Source organism: Callospermophilus lateralis, chromosome 11, assembly GCF_048772815.1.
Source record: "Callospermophilus lateralis isolate mCalLat2 chromosome 11, mCalLat2.hap1, whole genome shotgun sequence".
In the NCBI taxonomy this organism is placed as follows: domain Eukaryota; kingdom Metazoa; phylum Chordata; class Mammalia; order Rodentia; family Sciuridae; genus Callospermophilus; species Callospermophilus lateralis.
The window spans coordinates 44,274,580-44,299,269 of record NC_135315.1 but is presented as its reverse complement, the minus strand read 5'-3'; the positions used below and the strand labels follow the sequence as shown (position 1 = coordinate 44,299,269).

The window sequence follows — 24,690 nt, the reverse complement described above, 5'->3', positions numbered from 1 at the left end:
GGCCCTGAAAGAACTGGGGATGTAGCTCAGTGGTAAAACACCCTGGGTTCAATTCCCAGTACCCAAATACATAAATATTAGATAAATTTTAAAAAATCCTCCTGGAGATGTGTAAATTAGTGTAATTTTTTTTGGGGGGTGGGTACCAGGGCTTGAACGCAAGGGTAATTAACCACTGAGCTACATCCCAAGCCCTTTTTTTTAATTTTTAATTTTGAGACAGGGTCTCACTTAAGTTGCTTAGGCAAAGCTTTGCTTAATTGCTGAGGCTGGCTTTGAACTTGTGATCCTCCTGCCTCAGCTTCCCTAGCACTGGGATTACAGGTGTGCACTACTGTACCCAGCTAGTATAATCTTTTTGAAAGGCCATTTATTTAAAAAGCAAAACTTTAAACACATAAAGTCCCTAATCTGGTAATTTCCCATCTAGAAATGTAGTTTAATGGAATAATGAAAATAATGTACAGAGATATGCAAATACTCCTTGCAGAATTTATTAACTCAACCAACAGTTATCAAAAGCCTATTTTGTGCCAGACTAACAGAGTAAGGGAGTTATTCAGTGAACAAAACAGGTAAGATCCTGTTCTTGTAAAGCTCACATTCTAAGGTTGGCAAACATGGAAACCATTTACATTTACATATACAAAGGGCTGATGAAACAAATGAGGGCACAGGCTTATCATGCTTAAAATCTTCAATATCCCTTCCTATTACACTGAAAATAAAATTCAACCTTCCAACCATGATTTGCATCGCATCTAGCTCTCTGGCCCCGACTTGCCTGTTAGCCTCCAGAGCACTGGCCTTTGAGGTCTGTAGGACACACTGGGGATTCTTTTTTTTAGTATTTTTTTTAGTTATACATTGACACAATATCTTTATTTTGTTTATTTATTTTTATGAGGATCGAACCCAGGGTCTCTCACGTGCGATGCAAGCACTCTACCACTGAGCCACAACCCCAGCCCCATACACTGGGGATTCTCCTTCAGGACCTTTGTACTCCACATTTCTACTTCTCCCAGAAGTGCTTCCTGTTCGTGCCTCCTAACCAGCTCCATTGCTTTGCTACATTCTCACTTCCCAACTCTTCCAAGCTCTCCCTTGGCAGTTTCCTCCTGTAAATATCACTTCCTTGGAGAAGTCCTCCATGACTACCCTCCTTTTTGGGCAACTCTCTTCCTCCAGCACTGCAATGTTTGTTTTCTTCCTAACACCAATGGAAGTTAAATCTTGGCTTATTTATTTATTGGACACCCCATCTCCAATTAGTTCTGTTCCCTGGAAGAAAGAAACTTGTCTACCCTGTTCACCATCCTTAATAAACACCAGATGTAGTGCCTAGGACATAATAAGTGCTTAATAAATATCTCTAGATAAAGAATGAAAGAATGAATGAAACACTGTATGCTATTGTTTTAAAAAAAAAAAAGCTGAGGTAATACTGATATGGAAACATGTCCATGATTTAAACACAAAGCAATGTTGCCTTGTGGTAGAATAGCAATGTAGAGTGTGGCCTCATTTCTATTTAAAAAGATACAACAAAAATGTTTAAAAGGATATACACTAGTTAAATAGATAACAGTGGTTGCTTTGAGGGGGTGAGATTATGGGGAAATTTCATCCTTATGTATATGATTTTATAATATTTGAAACTTTTTATTGCTTTAAAGATCTGTTTAGGGCTGGGGATGTGGCTCAAGCGGTAGCGCGCTCCCCTGGCATGCATGCGGCCCGGGTTCGATCCTCAGCACCACATACAAACAAAGATGTTGTGTCTGCCGAAAACTAAAAAAAATAAATAGATATTTAAAAAAAAAAAAAAGATCTGTTTAATAGGGAATATGTCAAACATTTACAAAAAACACAGAACAGGATAATGCACCAAAGCACCTATCAGCCAGCATCACCAAATTGTCATCACATGGCCAGTCTTGTTTTGTTTATATGCTTACCTACTCTCCCATTTCTTGAATTATTCTGAAGCAAATCTTAAGTATTCTGTCACTGCATCTGCAAATATTTCAATATGTATCTCTAAGAAAGATAAGACTCAGCAATAACAAAAATTCCTTTAATATCAAACACCGAATATCACCCCCTGTGGTGGTGCGCACCTGTAATCCCAGTGATTTGGGAGGCTGAGGCAGGGGCAGGAGGATCGAAAGTTTGAGGCTAACTTTGGCAACTTAGTGAGACCCTGTCTCAAAATGAAAAATAAAAAGTACTGGGGATGTGGCTCAGTGGTAAAACACTCCTGCCATTGGTTTAATACTCAGTACCACCCAAACAAAACAAGACAAAAAATACACCATATATCTAGTTATGTTCATATTTCTTTCATTGTATTAAATATTTTAAAATAACTTGTTTGAATCAGTATCTAATCAAGGTCATAGGGGGCAAGTGATTTATATGCCTCTTTTAAAAATGAAATATAGTGAAAATATAAAAAATACATACATCTTTGTGTTTAACTGGATACATTCTGATAATCATATACCCCTCTGTAATCACCTGTAGTAACAACACACAGGACACTTCCATTCCCCCAGAAAGTTACCTTATGATGCTTTGTCTCTTGCTAGTCAATACCCACTTCCCCCCCTCCATAATCTTATTTCCATCAGATGAGTTTTGCCTATATCTGAATAAATCTTAATAAGAATCATATAGCATGCGCTCTCTGATTTTAGCTTCTTTTGTCTGACATATGTATTGAAGTCATCCACTGTGGTTGGGTGTACGAGCAGCTCGTCCATTTTATGGTCAAGTAATAGCCCATTATATTTTCATCTGTTCTCTTTATCTATTGAAAGACACTTGGAGTGCTTCTAATTTTGAGCTACTATAACCACCCCTGTATGCATCTTTCTGTGGTTATGTTTTCATTTACATTGGGTAAATACCTGGCAATGGCAACACTGAGTCATAATGCTTTATAAGACACTGTCAAACTGTTTTCTAAAATGGCTATATCTCCCTGTGGCCAATGTTTTCTTCCCCAGCACATTAAGTCGTGTGTATGGGATAGTGGAGCACTTGATGATTAGGGATTTTGTCAGTGTGTATTTTGGAGAGTGAAAGGTTCACAACTGACTAGTATCCAAAAGAACTTGTTTGAGGAATGGAAGGCAAGGTGTGATAGTGCATGACTGTAAGTTTTCAATCTGGGACCTTAGGGAAAAAATCAAATGGCTATACATATTCTTTTATATTCTGATTATGAGAATTCCAGCTGTTCCATTTGTTGCCCATATTTGACAATGTCTTTTTGACTTTTAGCCATTCTAATAGCTATTTTGCCCTTTCCTACTAATTAATGATGCTGAACACTTTTTCTTTGCTTATTTTACATTTATATATTTTCTTTTGTGAAATGTTTTGCCCATTTAAATGGGTTGTTTGCCTTTTTATTGGTGATATTAGGTGCTCTTTGGGTATCCTATATTTTTCCAAGTCTGTGGCTCGTCTATTTTCTTAATGGAGTCCTTTGATAAGCAGAAAATTTTAATTTTGATGAAGGCCAATGTATAAAAAAAATTCCCTTTTCTGGTTAGTATCCTGACCAAGCAATCTTTGTCTACCCAAGGTTGTGAAGATCTTTTCCTGTTTTTCTTGTAGAAGCTTTGTGATTCTGAGCTTTACATTTAAGTCTATGATATGTATATGTGTGTGTGTGTGTTTCTTGGAATTGAACTCAGGGGTAATCTCAACTGAGATACATTCCCTATCCCTTTTTATTTTAATTTTGTTTTACTTTTAATTTTTTCTTTCTATTTTTATTTTGAGACAGGAGCTCGCTCAGTTGCCCAGGCTAGCTTCCAACTTGTGATCCTCCTCCCTCAGTCTCCTGCATTGCTGAGATTACAGACATGCACCACTGCACCTGGTCTCTGATCCATCTTTTCTTTTTAATATATTTTTTAGTTGTAGATGGACACAATACCTTTATTTAATTTATTTATTTATATGTGGTGCTGAGGATCGAACCCAGTGACTCACATGTACTAGGCAAGTACTCTACCATTGAGCCACAGTCCCAGCCCCTCTTATCCATCTTGAATTAAGTTTTGTGCATGGTATGAGGAAGGAGTTCAGGCTGTTGTACATATTTAAAATCTGCTGAACCAAGATGGGCATGGTGATGCATGCCTGAATAGCCATGATTTTTAGAAAGAGTTTCCTTTCTCTGTTTAATTGACTTGGCACTTTTGTAGAAAATCATTTGGTCATATACATGTAGGTCCATTTCTAAACTCATTCTGTTCCACCAATTTATTTGTCTATACTTATACCACTCTGACACTGCCTTGATTACTGTAGCTTTGTAGTAAGTTTGGTGCTAGATGCTGAGGATTGAACCAAGGGCCTCATACTTACTTGGCAAGGATTCTCCATTCCTCTGAACTACACCCACAGCGATATATAGTAAATCTTGAAATCACATAATAATATCATCCAATTATTTTCTTCTTTTTCAATATTGTCTAGTTCTCTATAAACTTTTCTTGACCATATCTTTAAAATAGCTTCCTGAAATTTTTAAAAAAACATATATTCTTAAAATATATATTTAGTTGTAGTTGGGCACAATACCTTTATTTTATTTATTTTTACGTGGTGCTGAAGATTGAACCCAGCGCCTTGCATTTGGTAGGCAAGGCTCTACCCTTGAGCCACAACCACAACCCAGCCTCTGGGATTTTGATAGGGAACTGTGCTAAGCTATATTCCCTAGATATCTGATATTTTAAGTGGCTACTGTAAGTACTATTTTTAAAAATAAATTATCCTGGACTGGGGATGTGGCTCAAGCGGTAGCGTGCTCACCTGGCATGCATGCGGCCTGGGTTCAATCCTCAGCACCACATACAAACAAAGATGTTGTGTCCGCTGAAAACTAAAAAAAAAAAAAAAAAAAAAATATATATATATATATATATATATATATATATATATTTTTTTTTTTTTTAAATTCTCTCTCTCTTTAAAAAATAAAAATAAATAAATAAATAAATTATCCTTTTTAGGATAGTTTTAGATTTATAGAACAATTGGAAAAATAGTTCAGAGAGTTCCCATATACCACATACCCATTTTCCCACATTATGGACATTAGGCCTACCCTAAATCCAAGATGATCTCATCTTGAGGTACTTAATTACGTTTGCAAAGACCATAATTTACAAATAAGACCATATTTCTAGGTAAGGGAGAGGTTAGGACTTTTAATACTAGTTCTTGATATTTCTCCTGCTTTTTTTTTTTTTTTTTTTTTGGTACCAGGATTGAACCCAGGGGCTCTTAACCACTGAGCCCTTTTTTACTTTTTAATTTTGAGACAGGGTCTTATTAAGTTGCTTAAGGCCTCAAAAAAATTGCCAAGGCTGGCTTTGAATTTGCAATCCTCCTGCCTCAGACTCCCAAGCTGTTGGGATTACAGGCAAGCACCACCAGATTCAACTTCCTGCTTTTTTTTTAATGACATGCAATCTCAGGTTCATCTGCTCATCTTATACATTTCTTGCTCCAGACATGGAATTAGTCATTTATCCATAAATCTCTCATTTCTTTTAGTGGAAAATGATATTTAGAGATCCAGGCAGCTAAGAATGTATTTATTTTTATAAACAATATAATCAATTTTCACTAAATTATAAAAAAAAGCTACACATACCATGATCATCAAAATGGTCTCTGATCTACTAATACTTCTAGAATTTTGAAGATTATTCTAGAAAAATAATGTGAAACATTTAAAATACTGTATTCTAAAAGATATTCTTAGGATTATTTATAATTTGATGTAGTAAAAACAATTATTAAGGATACTGTTAAATAATTCATGATATAACCCCTTAATGGAATGTTATATAGCCATAAAAGATGCTAGTAACAAAGACATTTTAGTAACAAGACAAATGCTAATGCTATGACAGCAACAATAAAAGAATGTAAAAACTGAATTAAGATTATAATATACAAAACTGTTTATAAAAATGATTGAAAGAAAATAACCCAAGTTGCTGATATGATTATTTGAGGGTATGGGACTATAAGTAATAATTTTTACTATGTTTTTTCTTTTTTATTATGGTGATTTTATCTTTTTCTTTTTTTTTTTACTGAGGATTGAACCCAAAGGTGCTTTACCAGTGAGCACACCCTGAGCCATGTCTTTTTGTGATGTCAATAGCCAGTGATGTATAGCCCTTTTTGTTTTTTATTTTGAAGCAGGATTTCACTAAGTTGCCAAGGCTAGTCTCAAACACTGATCCTCCTGCCTCAGCCTCCAGAGGAACTGGGATTATAAGCATGCACCACTGTATTCAGCTTGGTTATTTTATTTTAAAAATAATGTCATTCTATATGTGTAGGCTTTCTCTTTTGCACATATGCAAAATACTTAAATAGTGTTTCTTCATCAAAACCCTGGGACCCCCTCCCTTGGAGGTCCTGGTAGATACTGACATCCTGCTCTGGGGTCCTGGGGGCTAAATGTATTGCTGACTCTGGCTTCAAGACCAAACTTTTGCAGGTCATTTCTATGCAACTCAATGTGACCGTTCTCCAAGCAGAATATGTTACTGCCTCTGCCTCTACTGCTGGCTGGCTGACTTCAACTCTGCAGTCCTCATAGAAACATTTCCTATTTGGCCTTCTGTATTTGTGCCCTGGATCACATAACATTTAGCTGTAATGTCTGAACTATCATCTATGACTGTCTTCCCATGATCTAGACATGAGTAAATGATATACACAAGAATGGAAGAGCAGAACCTTCCCATATTATTTTCTTTCTTTTAGACTTAGGTGGCTCCAAGAATAAATGAAAAAAATAACTTCTAATCATCCCATGTCTAAGACTGAATGGAAATTTTCTCTGGGTCTTCTGCAAAATCAGTTTGCTGAACTTCTGCCACGTGGGGGGTTCCAGTAGAGGCATCACCCCTTCCTGCTTCACAGTTCCTGAACGTCAGCATCCAAACAATGGTTATTTGTTTTAGCAGATGCAGAATGCTATGTAAACTTCAGGAGACTCTTAAAAGCCCAAGGGAGTTCACTTAGTTTAATAAAGCTCCTGAGAATGGAATTAACTGGTTGTGACTCATTGCCACCAAATGTGGGGCCTAGCACCATTAAGTTTGTTACTGTTTTTCTCATATGGGAGACAGTGCTACTGACCTACTTTTAAGAGTTCATGCTTGCTGAGTGGCTCATACTACTTAAGGGAGACCAATCATACTTTCTTGCACAGTCTCCTTTTAACAAGGCCTTTCTGTAAGATGGCTCTCTAAGGAGTCTCCTGGCTGGATAGTAAGTTTTCCCCTGTGGGAGGCCAACTGGTCTGCCCAAGATTGAATGCGACCTTTTGGGGCTCATGCTCTTCATTCTCAGCTATGAGTCCAGGGAGTCCAGGAAAAGGAGGTGGTACATGGGCAGCAGGGATGGTTGGCTCACCTGCTGGGTGGTGGCCAAACAGTATTCTGCTGTGCTCAGTATGCTGCAGATAAGGCAGAGCTCCTCGAGAGTGAACTTGGCCACTTCCGAGCCCTCCTTTTCCTTGAGAAGGCTGCTGATGGTCAACCCTCCACTGCTGGTTGTGGTTCTGAAGAAAGGGAACAGACACTAGTCAGGTTTGAACTTCTAATTTGTTTCTTGAATGGAAACTACACATTTTAAGACAAAGAAAAAACGGGAAAGAAAGGCTGACTGTGGCCCAAACAAATCCACATACAATGAGTCCTTTTCCTACTGACCTTACCTTGACTATCATCTGTTTAGACACTCTGCACCATTAGGAGTAGGAAGAGACAATGTCAAGAGTGAGTCAGTAATCAGTCGTATTGACTATGACAAGCTGACACTTGCTGGGCTGCCTATCACTTTAGCTTTGAATTTCCTAATTCATAGAACTCATTTGGAATCATTGATAGCACAAAAGTTGCTATCCAACTGTTTCAACTAAGAAAATTCTGCACTGGAATTTAATAAAAGTTGTGTAGAGGGAGGAGTACATAAGTGAATAAGACACTGTTCCTTCCTGAAGCCCTTACTCAAGAGATCAAAAGGCAGCTCCCATCCTCTGTGATTACAGTTTTTGAGGGGCAGTCCCTTGTCCATATGAGATCTAAGGTAACAATAATTACCTACTCTTATGTGGATCTTTCAGAATCCTCTGCTGGTTCTTTTTGCCCTGCCCCATTTCTGTGAACAGTGTGTCTTTATAAACTAACAAAATTCCAGCTGAGTGTACCATTTGTTTCTTGCTGGGATACTGACTAAGACATATGGGAACATGCTCACAGGATATTAAGTGAAAGCCGCACGGTATAAGACTATCAGTGACAGAGTCCCAATTCTATTACACTAACAAAGCAAAGCACACATCTCACACATATTTATATACACATACACACACACACATACACACACACACATACACACACACACACGAATAAAGAATGGAAAAAATATACAAAAAGTCAAACAATGTTTCTTTGGGTGGTGAGATTATAGGTGATTTTCATTTTCTTTTCTTGTGCTTTTCTGTGCTTTCTATGCTATAATGAACTTGTATTATCTTGATAATCAGGACAAAAGTTATTAAATTTTACAAATAATTTTTGTCATAGATAAAGACAAAGACCTTCTCATTATTAAACTATACTCAACACTTAAAATATCCTATGTAGCACAGGATTCTATTCTCTTTCTTCCAAATAATGTAAAACTCTCATTTGTGACACATTTGAGTAACAATGATAGAAACTAATTCTCAAATTGTTGATTTACCCATGGGGATAGTTTGTAAATACTAAGTTCAGAAGCATTATTAATATTAGGTCATGTTGCAGTAGAAATGGCTACATAATCAAAATATCTCTAAAATGGTAGTTCAGTGATCCACATGTTTTAAGTAACAAACAATATAACAATCTTTTAATGTCTCAGAATATAGTGGGGTCACTGTAATCAGGAGCTGTGCTGTGTAATCCCCCTCCTCACAAATCCTACCACATCTTTAAATATCAGACATCCAGCATAACAAGATATACAAACAAGAGAGATTTTGGGAACCTAATCAAGACAGGGAAAAACTGGATGCATGCTCCCATCTATCACTATAGGACACAATCATACTGAATGAGGCTTGAAAATAATTACCTGTGCTATTGAATAGTTATTTCCATCACCTCATTTTTTTTTTTTTTTTTGGTGGGGGGAGTAGCTATTGTTGAATCTATGTAAGTTAAATACTTATACATAATAGGACTGACTCCCTAGAGTTCACCATGGTATGATGTAACCTACACTGGCAGCCAGGGGGGCATCTCTGCTAATGGTCTTGATCAGCTGTGGAAAGTCATCAGAAAGGAAACAGCATCAGATCCTTGGGGAATCAGTAAGAGTGTTTTCCGCCTTACTGCTCTTGGCAGTTCAGAAAACAACTACAGAATGGATTTCCTTAAAGATTTCCATATTTAGGAATATTCCAAATCTCACTTTATTGTTCTGACTGTGCAGAGCAGGACTCACTTGGGCAGGTTGCCAGAGAGGATTTTCCAGGCGTATTCTCGGAGGTACTTCTGGAAAATGGTTGTCAGGGCAATCATTGGCTCCCCGGTACTGAGCTGTGAGCACTGTACCATGCACTTCTTGTAGTAGACGAAGAGGTCAGCACAGCTGGGGAGCACAGCGCCCCCCTCATCAGTGTTGGGCTTAGGTGGCCCCTGGGCTTTGAAATCGGCCACAAACCTATCAATCAGCTCTCCAAGGTTTCTAGGAAGAAGAAACTAAAATGTTATTTCACTTCCAAAAAGATATAGCAAATGTGCTTGTTTACAAAATGTACATAAATTGCTGCCTTAATTAATCATTCCTGATATTTCTGAAATTTAAAATTGGGTTCATTTTTATCAGTCATCATTTACCACCATCATTCACCCTATAATAGGAATCATGATTAAATTAAATAACCATTAAAATAACAGCAGCAAGAGAGTTTGGCATCTATGTACTGCTTCAAACTTCTCAAAGCATTTCATGATCGCTTTTGATCCCAAACTCAATGGCAGAACTGAGTTCATAAATCTACCAATTGAGTAAATATACTACTCCTACCACCATTTAGCACCATTCCCTTTTCCACAAATTAAAACCCCATGGAGTAATGATAGTGATCACTTTCTAAACACTTATGATGTGCCAGATGTCATGGCAGTGCTTTATAAGCATCATCTCACTGAACTTCGTTTATTCTTCATAATAATCTTCTGAAGTAGGTAACAGTACTATCTTCCTTTTCAAAAAAGTTAGGTAAAGAGAAGTTAAGCACCTTGTTCAAGGTCATTTGCAAGAAAGTAGGGAAGCCATAGTTCAAAAGCAAGCAGTCTGCCTCCAAGCCTTATGTTTTTCAAGACTCTATTTCACAAAAAAGGTTATGATGTCAGCAGAGATTTAGATACCATCAACCTGAATGGGTCCACAGGATGGATGCCTAAACAAAGATAAACTTAAAAATAAACAAACAAAAACTAATGCTTTCCTTCTTCATTCAGTTTGTAATTTCTTCTTAGAACTTCTAGAATCAAGGATATATGAAACTCTTGGGAGAAGAATGGGTAGGAGCAGCTTCAGGCCAGTCCCAGGCCACAGTGGTAATAATGGTTGCAATCTGTCTCCCCTTTCCCATTCAAGCATCCCTGAATTTGCCCCAATCACCCCAAGTTATCACCAGCTAGAATCCGGCAGGGCTATAACCACTGATCTCTATGAGGTTGTGCTATGTGGATAATGGAAGGCTGCCACTCTTTGACATGTGGCACCTTTTTAGGCAGCTGTCTAAAGCCAAAGGAATCCAGCTGTGTTTTTAAAATGTATTTATACAATAGGAAGAAAAAGACAAGAACCACACACAGCATCAATTAGCAGGAAAAGGAAAAAATTGACATTTTACTCAAGTGATTTTGTTATTCAAAGTTTACTATATCCAGATGTGGCTACTCTGCCCTCAAAGAGATTCAAGCTTAGGCTAGGTCTTTGTCTGTAGTAACAGAAAGCAGAGAAGAACCTCATTAATTGACCTTGGAAAGTTCCATGATCACCACCCCACCCCACAACCTCTTCTTGCCCTACTTTTCCATCTACCCTCCCACCTCTCTTCCATGGTTGACCTCCACTCTGGCCAGTCACCCTGTAGGTCCTCTGCTTCACCTCCTTCCCTGTCAACTGGGCCTCTGCCTATTGCCTCCCTGGCCAAAGCACACTCCTTCCACTTCAGCTTGGCTCAGGCCTCACTGTGCAATTCCAAGTCACAGCAATCCTCTCTGAACTGGAATTCCTGTCATCTGCCATTAGATTTTTTTTCTTTCTTTTTCTTGTGATCCTGTGAATCAAACCCAGGACCTCACATATGCCAGTCAAATGTCCTACCACTGAGCCATATCCCATGCCCTCCACTTAACTTTTTAACACTTTAGTTTTCAGTATAAGGATGCCAAATGGACAAAAAACACACCAAGTTTCTCCCACCCTGAGACCACGGTGGGCAATGCTAATTAACAGTCTTATTTTTACTGATCAACAGTGTAATTCCAGAATTCTTGAGACACCATTTTAGCCAGTCACTTCTCATAAGCTGAAGCTGGTACAAAAAGTGAAAGCTGCTTGCTTTAAAGTAGTAGAATCCTGCATTTCATGTCTGTTATCATAAACTCCCTATTAGTTGGGAGGATGTATATGTAGTAGCTCAACTTCCACATTTTGTTCCAAAGAGTTAGGGATGAAATGGTGGGGAGGTAGACATGGGATGGGGCTGCTAAAGTGGAAGAGAACCTGTAACAGAAAGCAAAAGATTCCACTTAAGTCTGCTTAGGGGAGATTCTAATCTCTCCCTCAATGGTACCAACCAAAACAGGGGCCAGAGCTCTTAAGTGTTTTTACTTTAATCACTCATCTGTTCCTCTAAAAGCTGGAGACTTAACTCACCTACTTCCTATTTCACAGCCAACCTGATGAATAAGATTATAATTAATTATGATCATATAGCATCAAGAAAATTTATACATGAAAACCTCTAAAGATTGTTGTTTTGCTGAAGTCCACTGAGTAACTTTTGACATTGCTCTCTAGTATACATGATAAATAGTCAAGGAAATCTTCCCTGCTCTGCCTTCTTTCACTCTCTGCATTAGCATGCTTTGATACCATACAAGACATCAGGAACTGAAGAGACCATTTTTCATAGAATAAGCAGTAAAAGCTACCCTAATGTGAATGGGTAAGGATCATTAGTTTTTTTTTTTTTTTAAGTATCTTTTTAGTTGTAGATGGACATAATACCTTTATTTTGTTTATTTAGTTATATGTGGTGCTTGGGACTGAACTCAGGGCCTCATACAGCTAGGCAAGCGCTCTACCCCTGAGCTACAATACAACCCCATCCCAGGATCATTAGTTTTGAGTATATGATCCTATCCAGCCAAATACTGATTGAACCCCTTACCACGTGGAATGCCTGAAGGACTGTCAGAAGATATAAATGAATTCAACTTTAAGAAGAAAGGTTATCATTTCTTCCAGGCATTGAACATACCCTGAGTTTTGGCAAAATCTTCATGCAAGACTCATGGAGAAAGAGATGTCTGACACAATGACCTTCTGACTAGAATCACAGAGATCTTTTTTATACCCTAAGACAACAACCCAGTAAGAGTTTACAAAGTGTCAAGTCCTGACCCAGGTGCTTATGGGTTTAAATAGGACAGTCCTTGCTATTAGACTTGAGAAATTAAGAACTTTGCACTTAGAATATTCAGATTTCAAGACAGTAGCAAAATGCTAATTTTGCAGTATAGACAGTATGGACAATTTGATTTTGACAAAGAAAATAAGAGAAGGCTACAAAGTAAGTTTTGTAGCAGATTCAGAGAGGGAAGCACATGTATATGAGGAAGAAGATGGGAAGGGGGACAAATAGTTGGTTGAAGTCAAAGACACAAATGAGAAAAGTCTGATCTTCAGTCAGACTTTTATACTCTTCTTCTGAATTACCACAGCAACCTACTCATACATTTTTACATTTTTCCCTTATTGCTGTGTACCACAATCTTTTTTTTTTTGTCTGTCTCTTTTACTAGGCTACAAGCCTAGTCTGCACTGTGTTAAATGTTTTCTAAGTATAACCTTATTTAATCTTCCCGATAGCTTTGAGTAAAAGGCCTTATTATCCCCGTTTTATAGATGTATAAACTAAGCCTGAGAATAGAAAATAATTTGTCCAAGGTCACAGAATTTATTGAAGTTGGAATCTGAACTTGGGTATGTCTGACTCCAAGCTCTATCCACTCCGTGATAATATGATTTCTGAACTATAAAGTGGTAGCAGACATGGTATTACTGCTGTTATTTACTTTCTCCTCAGCTTGAAGAAACATACCATGGATGTGTGGTTTCTTTTACCCTCATCCCTGCAGCTTCAGTTTGTGCCCAAGAACTCTGTAAGTATTTGAGGTCATGTGAGATTATATTGGGGGCTCTACTAACAAATGAAATGTCCTAGAAGTAAAGACTATTGCAGAGTGGCATCAGTACAGGGATAGATTAAAACAAGTGTGTTGGGGGGACCATCTCACTTAACTGAACTTAACCATGAATGACCAAGACAATTTCTTCTGGTGGATCTGTAGTGAGCATTGTTAAAAATGATATTCTGATTAGAAAGTAAGGTGGGCAAAGATGCTAGTTAGAAAGGTGGCAAGAGAAGCAGGAAGTCAGCAAGGGTCAAGTAGCTTACAATCCCCAGAAAGTTACAGAACTGTTCATTCAAGGGTACTCACACTAATAGGCACCCCTTCCCCTTCTCTTTTTTGGGGGGCTAGGGATTTGGATATGGGAAGGTCAGGGAGGTTGGAGAACCAAGGTTTGGCTTGTGTAGGGCTGGGAGACAGTTTACATAAGGGAAGATGTAGTAAATAATTGAAGATGTTGGGAGCAAAGTTTCTCACTGTTGTCGAAGATAGTTACCATTGTGGGGTGGGAAGATTAAAGTAACTCCTGTGGTATTAAATTAGAATCAAAGGTATAGCATAAACTTGTGATTTTTAATAGATAAGTAGATAAAAAAGATGTGTATGTATATATAGATGCATGTAAGCAATGATACATACACAGCAATGAGCATACTGAATACTCAGAATATGGTTCCTAAATATCACTTTCCACCAACACAACAAGAGATCACTGGATACACAGATAACGCAGGGTTGGCTATGAATGTATAAGATAAGCCTGGTATATATTATTGTGCCAGAATGAAGGAAAATACTCAAAAAACTGACAGGGATATGTTAAAAAAAATAAAAAGCCAGCTTGGAGAGGTTCCTTCTGGTCAAATTAGGGATAATTTAAGCATTAAGTAATAATAGATCCTGAAAAAGAAAAGGGACATGAATGAAAAACTTGGTAAGATTCAAATAAGGTCTGGAGATTAGTAAATGCTATTGTACCAACAATAACTTGTTAGTTTTAATCTCTGCTATTATTTTGCAAAATGTCAGGGGGTTGAAGGTAAAGAAAATATGGAAAATCTATACAATTTAAAAAATTTTTGTAGGTATAAATTTATTCCAATATAAAGAAAATGGGGAAAAAGACAATAAAGTCTATATGTATCGAATAAAATAGGAATTCATGAGCCAGGCCAAAATAGATAAGTAAGGGAGAAGTAAAAGCTTTTTCTTAAAGTAGAATGCTAACTAATGAGTGTAGAAGAAGTGATGGAAGTAAAACAGCAACATTTGGAAACCATCATAGTCATAAATGACTCAGGCAAGAATCATCAATGGGTGGTTAAAAAATAAAGTAAATGAAAGATGGGAAAAAGGCTATTAATGCAGTTTCAAGGTTTCTCTGAACACTTGTTAATTGCTTGTTAATAAATTCAGAAACCTGGCAGACAACATCAAAGCCAACTAATAAAAATTAACATAGCACCTGTAGCCTTGCACCTGTGAGACACTAGGTTCGATCCTCAGCACCACACAAAAATAAATAAAATAAAGGTATTGTGTCCACCTACAACTAAAAAAAAATTTTTTTAAATGAACATCTCAAGATCATTGAGAACAAACTGACAATGTATGCCTCCTGATCTGAAGTACTAAGAACACAGCACCATTGCTGCATATATAAATCATGAGGAAAGATCAGAGAAACCCAAACTGAGGGGCATTCCACAAAGTTACTGGCCTATACACTTCAAAAATTTCAAGGTCATGGAAGGTAAAGAACTGACTTACGTTTCTGGACTGAAGGAGAAAGAAGGAACAAATAAATGCAACCTGTGATCCTGGAATGGATCCTGAGTGGATTAAAAATAAACATGATTGGGACAACTGGTAAAGTGGAATGGAGTCTATGGATTACATGATAATGCTGTATCCAAGTTAATTTCCTGATTTTGATGTTTATGCTGTAGTTAAACAGATTGTATCCTTATGTTTAGAAAACATACATTGAAACATGAAGGAGGGGCTGGGGCTGTAGCTCAGTGGTAGAGCGCTTGTCTCACAGGTGTGAGGCACTGGGTTTGATACTCAGCACCACATAAAAATAAAGATATTTGTGTCCATCTACAACTAAAAAATATATTAAAATAAAACATGAAGAGTAATGGGACACACTGACTGCAACTAAAGAATTCAAATGGTTCAAAAAAATGTATGTGTATACATACACACGTGTGTTTGAGAGAAAGCTGGGATGGGTAACTGATAACTATGGGGTCTGCACGAAGAACATAAAAGAGCCCTATGTACAATTTTTGTAACTCTTTGGTCAGTTGGAATTAATTAAAAATAAACAACAAACAATTATTTACAGAGAGACTCTAGGCTTGACAAAGTCAGAAAGGGGAACGGGGAGCTCAATTTTAACAAGCTGTTACAGGAACTCAGGAAAATGGGCAAAAATGGCATCATCAATAACTTCTCTGACTAATAAATAACACAGAATGGAGTGAAGACAGTGACTAGGTAGAACTCTCTTCTGCAGAATCAGTCAAGGGAAATCACTATATATTCCTGAGTAAAGATACTAACTTCTTCCTTGAACAAAAATAAAAATTAAGAAAACCACTTCAATCATGTAAAGACAACTTAGCCTAATCTGCGTAAGAGGTGGCTACTGGGACTCTACTTCTTGCTTCCTCCCTGAGAACTGGTTCTTCAGGTCTCCTACTATTACCTGGCTTTTGGTTGGGGCAGGTGCTGCCAGAATATTCCTTGGGCAGGTGGGAGGTTGGGGAGGTGAGAAGATGAACTCCATGCCAGGCCCAGAAGGAGACTGGCAACATTGATAATGTTGCCTACCTACACAGGAGTCTAAACCAGATCATGGGGAGGGGTTTGGGGGTGTGGCTCAGTGGTAGAGCACTTCCCCAGCAATGAGCAAGGCCTTGGGTTAGATCCCCAGCATCACCAAAAGAGAGAGAGAGAGAGAGAGAGAGAGAGAGAGAGAGAGAGAGAAACCAATCAGGGATCAGGGGAGGGCAAGGCAGGAATAGTTCCTAAGCACCATTTACTGTGTGCAAGGACCACTACTGTCATCTTGTTTCACTCTCACCACAAAACAATGACATAAGCATTATGAACTTCACTGTATAGAGAACAAAATATTGGAAAGGCTAAGTAGCATGCTCACGTCCCAGACTAGTAAGTTCAGAGCTCCGATTCGAATCCAGGTCTATCTGGCACTCAGGTCCTCACTCTTCCACCATACTGTGCTTTGTGTCCTCTGGGAGCTGGTGAACATACTAAGACTTTTCTCCTTTGATTTTTATAGTAGAGTAGTAACTGCACGAAATTAGTCCCACCTGAGTTCCTTTCCTAGCCTCAGGATTCTTTGACTGAGGTGGCAGAAGGGCTTCCTAAAAACCTCATGAAATTATACTCAAAATTAGTATGTGAGTATAATTGGACTCTTTTTTTCTTAAACAACAAAATCTATAGTTTTAAATGGATTCTCAAAAGGATCTATAATTCACAAAAGGTTAATAACCACTGTTTTTGGCATCAATTTATCTGACTCCTCTGACAGAAGAGGAAATGGAGTTCTTAAACTCTTATCTTCTACTTAAACTTCTGCCGTTTAATCTGGAGTTACCATAACATAACCTACTCAGTCCTCCTTCCTGAGGGGCTGCTACTGCTTCCCTAGGGCCTAGAAACATCCTAGTGAGGCTGAACGCAGGCTAAGCACTGCATCTTTCATGGAGAAATGGAGAGGCCTGGAGGAAGGCAGGCCTGGTCTTTGCCCAAAGTATCATGAATTATGAGTACACTTTGTATGAATCAAGGTCATGTGAGAATGGATACCAGAATTATGATTTAGAAAAGTGACTCTTCAAATGAGGTAGGTCTTTTGGAAAGGATGTGGATATCTCAGACATGCTACAACCTTCTTGAAATAAGATTTATAAGAATTTGGGTTGATAAGACAAGATGGTGCTCTAATTGAAAATGGTCATCAAAGTGGGTTATTGAATCTCTAGTACCTTAACAGGAAAATAAATAATTAATCTTTTTTTCTGTTCCTAAGTGGTATCTTACTTATTTTCTTTCTTTCCTTTTTTTTTTTTTTTTTTTTTTTGGAGACAGGGTCTTGCTATGTTGCTCAGGCTGACCTCAAACTCCTGGGCTCAAATGATCCTCCTGTACCAGCTTCTAGTAAAAGAGATCTCAGGCACCCACCATCAAGCCTGACCTGGGAGAAAACTTTTTTTTTTTTCAGTGCTAGAGATCAAACTCAGGGCCTTGTGTATGCTAGGCAAGTGCATGACCACTGAGTTTCCCAATCCTGGGAGGAATCTTTCTGAAGACAGAAGACAAGGTACTCTCAAAGAACAAAAACATCCATAGCAACCACTGCCCCTCTCTGTGCCTGCTGGAGATACTCCCAGTACACACAGAAGAGGAAAGAGAGCCTTCACGAGGCAATCAATGGCAAGGCAAGTTTTTTTCCCCTTGGGATGGGACCTTGTTTTTATTAATATAGAAGCCCTTATATAAAGTTTATTTTCTGGCATTTTAATATGAAGTACTTTATTAATCTATAAAATCAAATAAGTGAATAATAATATTGTCCCCACTTCAAACATTCTCTTAAATCTTATAGTTTATACCTGAAACATTTAGAAACAAGTACTTATTAACTTATGAGAGAAGCATCAAAAAAAGTGAGGGGATATTGGGCAAAGTTTTCATATAGAACTGCCTTCAAGAGCTTTCTCACAGGCACTGCTGTTCTCCTCCATGGGACCTCTCTGTACTCCTCTCTGTACTCATTCGAGACCTCAGAGTCCAGGCCAGCTTGTCTTTGGGCGACCTGCCCTCTTCCAGAAACCCTACTTTTCCAAAATATGAGGAAGAGGTCTTCCTCCTTTCCTAATATCCCCCACATGAACAACAAGACACTGGAACATGATTACCTTCTGGCTGTGAAGAAACTGGATCATGGTGGGCTAATATGTAAAAAATTTTGGAGCCCAGGAGTTTGTGAAAAGCACATACAGTAAATGGATAATCTATAAACTACAATAAGAATCCATGAGTCCATGTTAACATAAATAAACAAATGGGGAGGAAAGTTCCTTACAACAGAACTCCAACTGGTAAGTCTAGAAGAAATGATGGAAACAATCGATATGAAACAAACCTGATGATAATAATTGCTTCAGGCAAAAATAACAGAGGGATTCTGAAATGAGTGAACTAGCGCTTGATGAGAAGCAGGATATTTACATAGTTTCAAAGTATTCTCTGAGGGCTGGGGATGTGGCTCAAGTGGTAGCGCACTCGCCTGGCATGTATGCGGCCCGGGTTCGATCCTCAGCACCACATATAAACGAAGATGTTGTATCCGCCGAAAAAAAACTAAAAAATAAATATTTAAAAAAAACAAAACAAAACAAAAAAAAAGTATTCTCTGAAAGAAACTTAATAGTTACAAGTAAAAAATAATACCTTCACTGTGGAGAAAGCTTGCAGGCACCACTTTACAAAAGTGATCAAAGTTAACATCAGAAGTATTGGGATAAATCTACATGGTGTGCCTCCTGATACAATGCACTGTAAAGAATACAATCTCACTTTTAAAGTCATCTTGCCAAATAGGCAAGGGTTGAAGAAGAAACCTCTAATGGACATAGTGCTGCTATTGGCCTATAGTCCCAGCTATTTGGGAGGCTGAGGCAGGAATACTGCTTGAGCCCAGGAGTTCAGGACCAGCCTGAGCAACATAATGAGACACCTGACTCAAAAAAAAAAAAAAAAAAAAAAAAAAAAAATATATATATATATATATATATATATATATGAAGAAACATCAAGCAAAAGCTGGTCAATACCCTTTAAGAGTCTAGGCCATGAAAGATAAAGAAAAAACAAAAAACTATTCAAGATTAAGGGAGACTGAGGAGACCTGGTGGCTAAACACAAAATTATTAGAGGTCCTGGACCAGAAGAAGAACATTTGCAAGACAATATTACTTTTCTGATTTTGATAATTGTGATTATATACAATGTTAATATTATCTGGGGAAGGGTATATGAGAATTTTTTGTTCTATTTTTGTAATTTTTTTGATAGTCAAAATTACTTCAAGATGAAAAGTAAAATTATACTTGAAAACATATACTTTAGAGATAAAGCTTTCTCATAATGTCCAAAGCCTGACATTGTAAAGCTTTGTGAGCTGACAAATGTCAGAACTCAATGAGAGCTCAGTACCCACAAGGGGCTTCTGAGATTTATACGGGACTGTATTACAGCAAAACTCAGACTTTTGGCCAGGTGTAGTGACACATATCTATAATCCCAGTGACTACAGTGACTCAGGAGGCTAGGACAGGAGGATCACAAGTTCAAGTATAGCCTCAGAAACTCAGCAAGGCCCTCAACAACTTAGTGAAATCCTATCTTAAAATAAAAAATAAAAATAGGGGTTGGGTTATGGATCAGTGGTAGAGCACTTGCCTAGCACAGATGAGGCACATTTAAAAAATATTAAATGAAGGTACTGTGTCCATCTACATCTAAAGAAAAAAAAATCAAATAAATAAATACATAAATAAATAAATGGTAGTTTTAATTAAAAAAAACCCTCAGACTTCTGACATTATAGACAAAATAACTGATAATATTCAAAAGATATAAAAATATCTTTTTTTCTTTTTTTGTGGTATTGGAGATAAAATCCAGGGCCTCTTTCATGCTAAGGTCCTTAATGAGCTCCAGGGAGGGTCACAGGTATATCAAGTCTCTCCTTCTGCTTCTGAAAGGAGTTGTGCCCTTGTAAGACTCAACATGACCAGAAGGTGTAGAAATGCTGACTGAAATCAGCAAAGTGCCTGTCACTTACTTATCCTGGGACTCAATATACACATACAGATGAGGCTCAAAACACTTGGAAACAATGCCATGAAATGGGTTGTCTGGGACTTTAGGCTTCTTTGGCTGGAAGAAAAAAGAGAGAAAAAGTAAAGAGAAATCCAAAATTTGAGTAATCTTTGCAAATTTTCACGCAATTTCAAAGAAAACATCACTTCAAAGTATACTTTTAGATTATAGGTAAACAAATACTCAATGTAATGAAGTAGGAATATGTCTTACATTATGACTCATCCCAGTCTGTGAATGAGACACCAGCTTTGTTAGCATTATTTACTTGCTGTATATGATGAAAGATTTACTGCTACTTAGATAACACATGCATTTTCATTTTGGCAGTTATTCATCATCTGATTGATATTTTAAATTTTAAATCCTGGCTAATCGTAGCACCACCTTGTATTTGTACGGTGTTAAAGTGCTTTCACAAGATCTAATTCTAAGAGCCTCCATTTACTGATTGTTATGGGCCAAGTACTTCAATAACAAATAATGTCTTCTCTATTCCTCATAATAATCCATCAAGTAGGTCTCATTACTACTCTTCTACACCTCAAGAAATGGGGGCTCTGAGGTCCTGATAGTCTGCCCAAAAATACATAACAAAGCTTTTTATATCCTAAACTAGGACTCATCTCTCACATAAATGTTTTCCTACAATAGCTCTTAAACTTGGGGGTTTTAATGACAAGTAAACATAAGAAATAGAAGGATAGAGAGGGTTAGTACAGAGGGTTGCTAACTTTTTGTTTTGCTACTTTCTATCCTTATCACAAATTCATAAAAGAAAATATTTTATATGCCCACATTTTTTAAAATTAATTAATTTATTTATTCTAATTAGGTATATAACAGCAAAATGCATTTTCATTCATTGTACACAATTGTAGCACAACTTTACATTTCTTTGGTTGTACATGATGTAGTGTCACATCATATGTGCAGTCATACATGTATCTAGAGTAATGATGTCCATCTCATTCCACCATCTTTCCTGCCCTCCTGCACCTTCCCTCCCCTCCCTCCCCTTTGCTCAATCAAAGTTCCTCCATTTTTCCCATGCCTCCCCCATCCCCATTATGGATCAGCATCAACTTAATCAGAGAGAATATTCAGCCTTTGGTTTTTGGGGATTGGTTTACTTAGCTTAGCATGATATTCTCCAATTCCATCCATTTACCTGCAAATTCTCTTTTAATGCTGAGTAATGTTCCATTATGTACATATACCACAGTTTCTTTATCCATTCATCTATTGAAAGGCATCTAAGTCGATACACAGTTTACTATGGTGAACTGAGCTGCTATAAACATTGATGTGGCTGTGTTACTACAGTATGCTGATTTTAAGACTTTTGGGTATAGATCAAGGAGTGGGGTGCCCAAATTTTATAAGACTAAAATAACAGCATAAAGGCAGTCCTTTCTGGGCTGGGGTTGTGGCTTAGTGGTAGAGCGCTTGCCTAGCACAGGTGAGGCCCTGGGTTCAATCCTCAGCACCACATAAAAATAAATATATAAAAGATATTTAAAAATAAAAAATAAGGCAGTTCTTTCCAAGAAAGGATGGTTGGTAACCTGGCTTGGGGGGTAGGGATAGGGGGTGGGGGTGGGGATGGAGTGGGAGTGGGAGGCAGACTATCTTGTCTATATTTTTTATCATAGAGCACTGAAAAATAGACCAGTAACTGGTCCCTATACTAATACTTGAAAATCACTGATAAATAAAACATTTGGCAGGCAAGCATTGTAAAAACTGTATTTGCTATAAAATTCCTTTCCAGGACTGAGGATGTAGCTCAGTTGGTAGAGTGCTTGCCTCACGTGCACCAGTCCCTGAGTTCAATCCCTAGCACCATCCCCCTACCAAAAAAAAAAAAAATCCTTTCCAAACATCTAAAAAAAAAAAAGTAAGGATCTTCTCACATATTACTTTCTATTCCTAAAAAAAGTCAATTCTGTCCATTGTCAAATGCCAACAAAAGGATTCTGAGCCAAAGACATCTTACTGTTGATACTAGAGTAAAATTTGGTTTATAAGTTGGCAGCTATAACCTATTTGTTGAATGAATTACACATATTGTTTTTTAAGCCACTTTAGTGAGATATGAATAACATAAAAAGCTGTACAAATTTAATATATACATCCTCATGAGTTTGGGAATATGTATACATTTGTCTTAAAATATTTATGTATATATCTTTTTTAAAAATATATTTTTTAGTTGGAAATGAACACAATACCTTTATTTTACTCATTTATTTTTATGTGGTGCTGAGGATTGAACCCAGTGCCTCACACATGCTAGGCAAGCGCTCTACCACTGAGCCACAACCCTAGCCCCAATGTATTCATCTTAACATTAGTTAAGTATACACTCATGAAACTGGCACCACCATCAGAGCCACACCCATTACCTCCCAAAGTTTTTTCCCACTCGTATTATTAAGTATACTTAAGATCTACCCTTTTAAACTGTCCCTATCTTTTAATAAGTACTGGAACAGCTACTAGAAGTCCCCAAAGACAGACAGAAATAATAGTTACCTTTTCTGGCCATTTCTCCTGTTGTTGTTTATAAAACAATGCAATGGTTAAAAACATCTGTAAAAACTGATGATAATTACCACAAATTAAATGTCAACTTTAGACTCATTCAATCTCATGCTCAGCTGTCTTCCTTTTTCACCTTCCAAGAGTTCCCTATCTTTAATTTTTTTGGCATGATTTCTAGAAACTCTGGTCCTTCTTGACTACACTCTGGCTTGTTTGCTCTCATCATCTGGAAGCCACTGCCAAAGTCAGGCCTTAGGCGGAGATTGCAAGAGGGCCTCAGGGAATGCACAAGACTAGTTTATCCAGTTTGAATTTGCTGTACCCAGAGATGCCCTGGAAACTTTTTGTGCTTCCATTAGTTTAAAATGCAAGACCCACAATGAAGAATGCAGGTAATGAGGGAAGGCTGTCACCCATTTGTTCTACCTTTTGCAAGTCAGTATCTCCTTCCCTCCCTCCCTTTTTTTTTTTTTTTTTTAGTATTTATTTTTTAGTTGTAGTTGGACACAATATCTTTATTTTATTTATATTATATGGTTCTGAGGATGGAACCCGTACATGCTAGGCGTGAGCTCTACGACTGAGCCACATTCCCAGCCCCTCTTCCTCTCTTTTTGATAAGGTAATTCACTAGGGGCTGGGGTTGTGGCTCAGCGGTAGAGTGTGTGCCTATCATGTGCGAGGCGCTGGGTTCAATCCTCAGCACCACATAAAAATAAATGTATTGTGTCCAATTGCAACTGAAAACAAAATATTTTTTAAAAAAGGTAATTCACTAAATAAATTTTAAAATGTGATTTAATTTGTCTGACTTTGTAAGACTACATCTTGACTTTAGACTTGAAAAATATGGTCACTATACCCAGTTACATTTCTACTAATAAAACATAATCATCATAAGTATAATTATTCCTTTGATTTAAATTTTTTTGCCTTTTCTTGGAAGAAAATATTCACACTTCTGCAGGATATGTTCTGGTAATTATAAATGAGTTTACATAATAAAGAATATTCTCATTTTTACATGTATATATTGTATCTGGTTTTTTGACATACAAATTTATGTGCAATTTCCCAATTAAACACTGCTGACAGGGTTTTAATGCATCATTCTGAAATGGCTACCTTACGAAATTTAAATAAAGTCTTTAAAGAATAATATACTACTGGTGTTCAATTTTCTGTGTGGTATTTTAAGTGAATGTTCTTGGGAAATATATGCTGAAATATTTAGGAGTAAAGGGCATATGTCTGTAACACTTCCAAATTGTTTTGCAATAATGAGGAAAGGAGAAAGAATAGGGAGGAAAAAATAAAGTAAATGTAGCAAAATATTAACAATTGCTGAACCTAGATGAAAGATATTTGAGAGTTCCTTATAAAATTCTCTCACCTGTTTTTTTAAAATATTTATTTATTTATTTATTTAGGTGTAGTTGGACACAATACCTTTATTTTATTTATTTATTTTTTTATATGGTGTTGAGGATTGAACCCAGGGCCTCACAAGTGCTAGATGAGCGCTCTACCCCCGAGCCACAACCCCAGCCCCTTTCACCTGTTTTCTAAGTTTGAAATTGCTTTTTAAAAGTAAGGAATAACAACAAAAAAACTTCAGGGAATAGGTGCCACTGATCTGGCAAAAAAAACTGCAGATACAACAGCAGGACATTTC

General features: G+C 37.3%; 1 protein-coding gene across 1 annotated transcript in view; it reads right to left on the bottom strand.

The window, feature by feature from the left end:
• Vps53 (VPS53 subunit of GARP complex) overlaps positions 1-24,690 on the bottom strand; it is a 151,799-nt gene that overhangs the window by 50,230 nt on the left and 76,879 nt on the right. The window contains exons 13-15 of the mRNA XM_076869888.1: positions 20,431-20,525; positions 9,550-9,792; positions 7,471-7,618 (exon numbers count right to left, since the gene is read on the bottom strand). Coding sequence (XP_076726003.1) covers positions 7,471-7,618; positions 9,550-9,792; positions 20,431-20,525 — 486 coding nt within the window. The remainder of the gene's footprint in view (positions 1-7,470; positions 7,619-9,549; positions 9,793-20,430; positions 20,526-24,690) is intronic.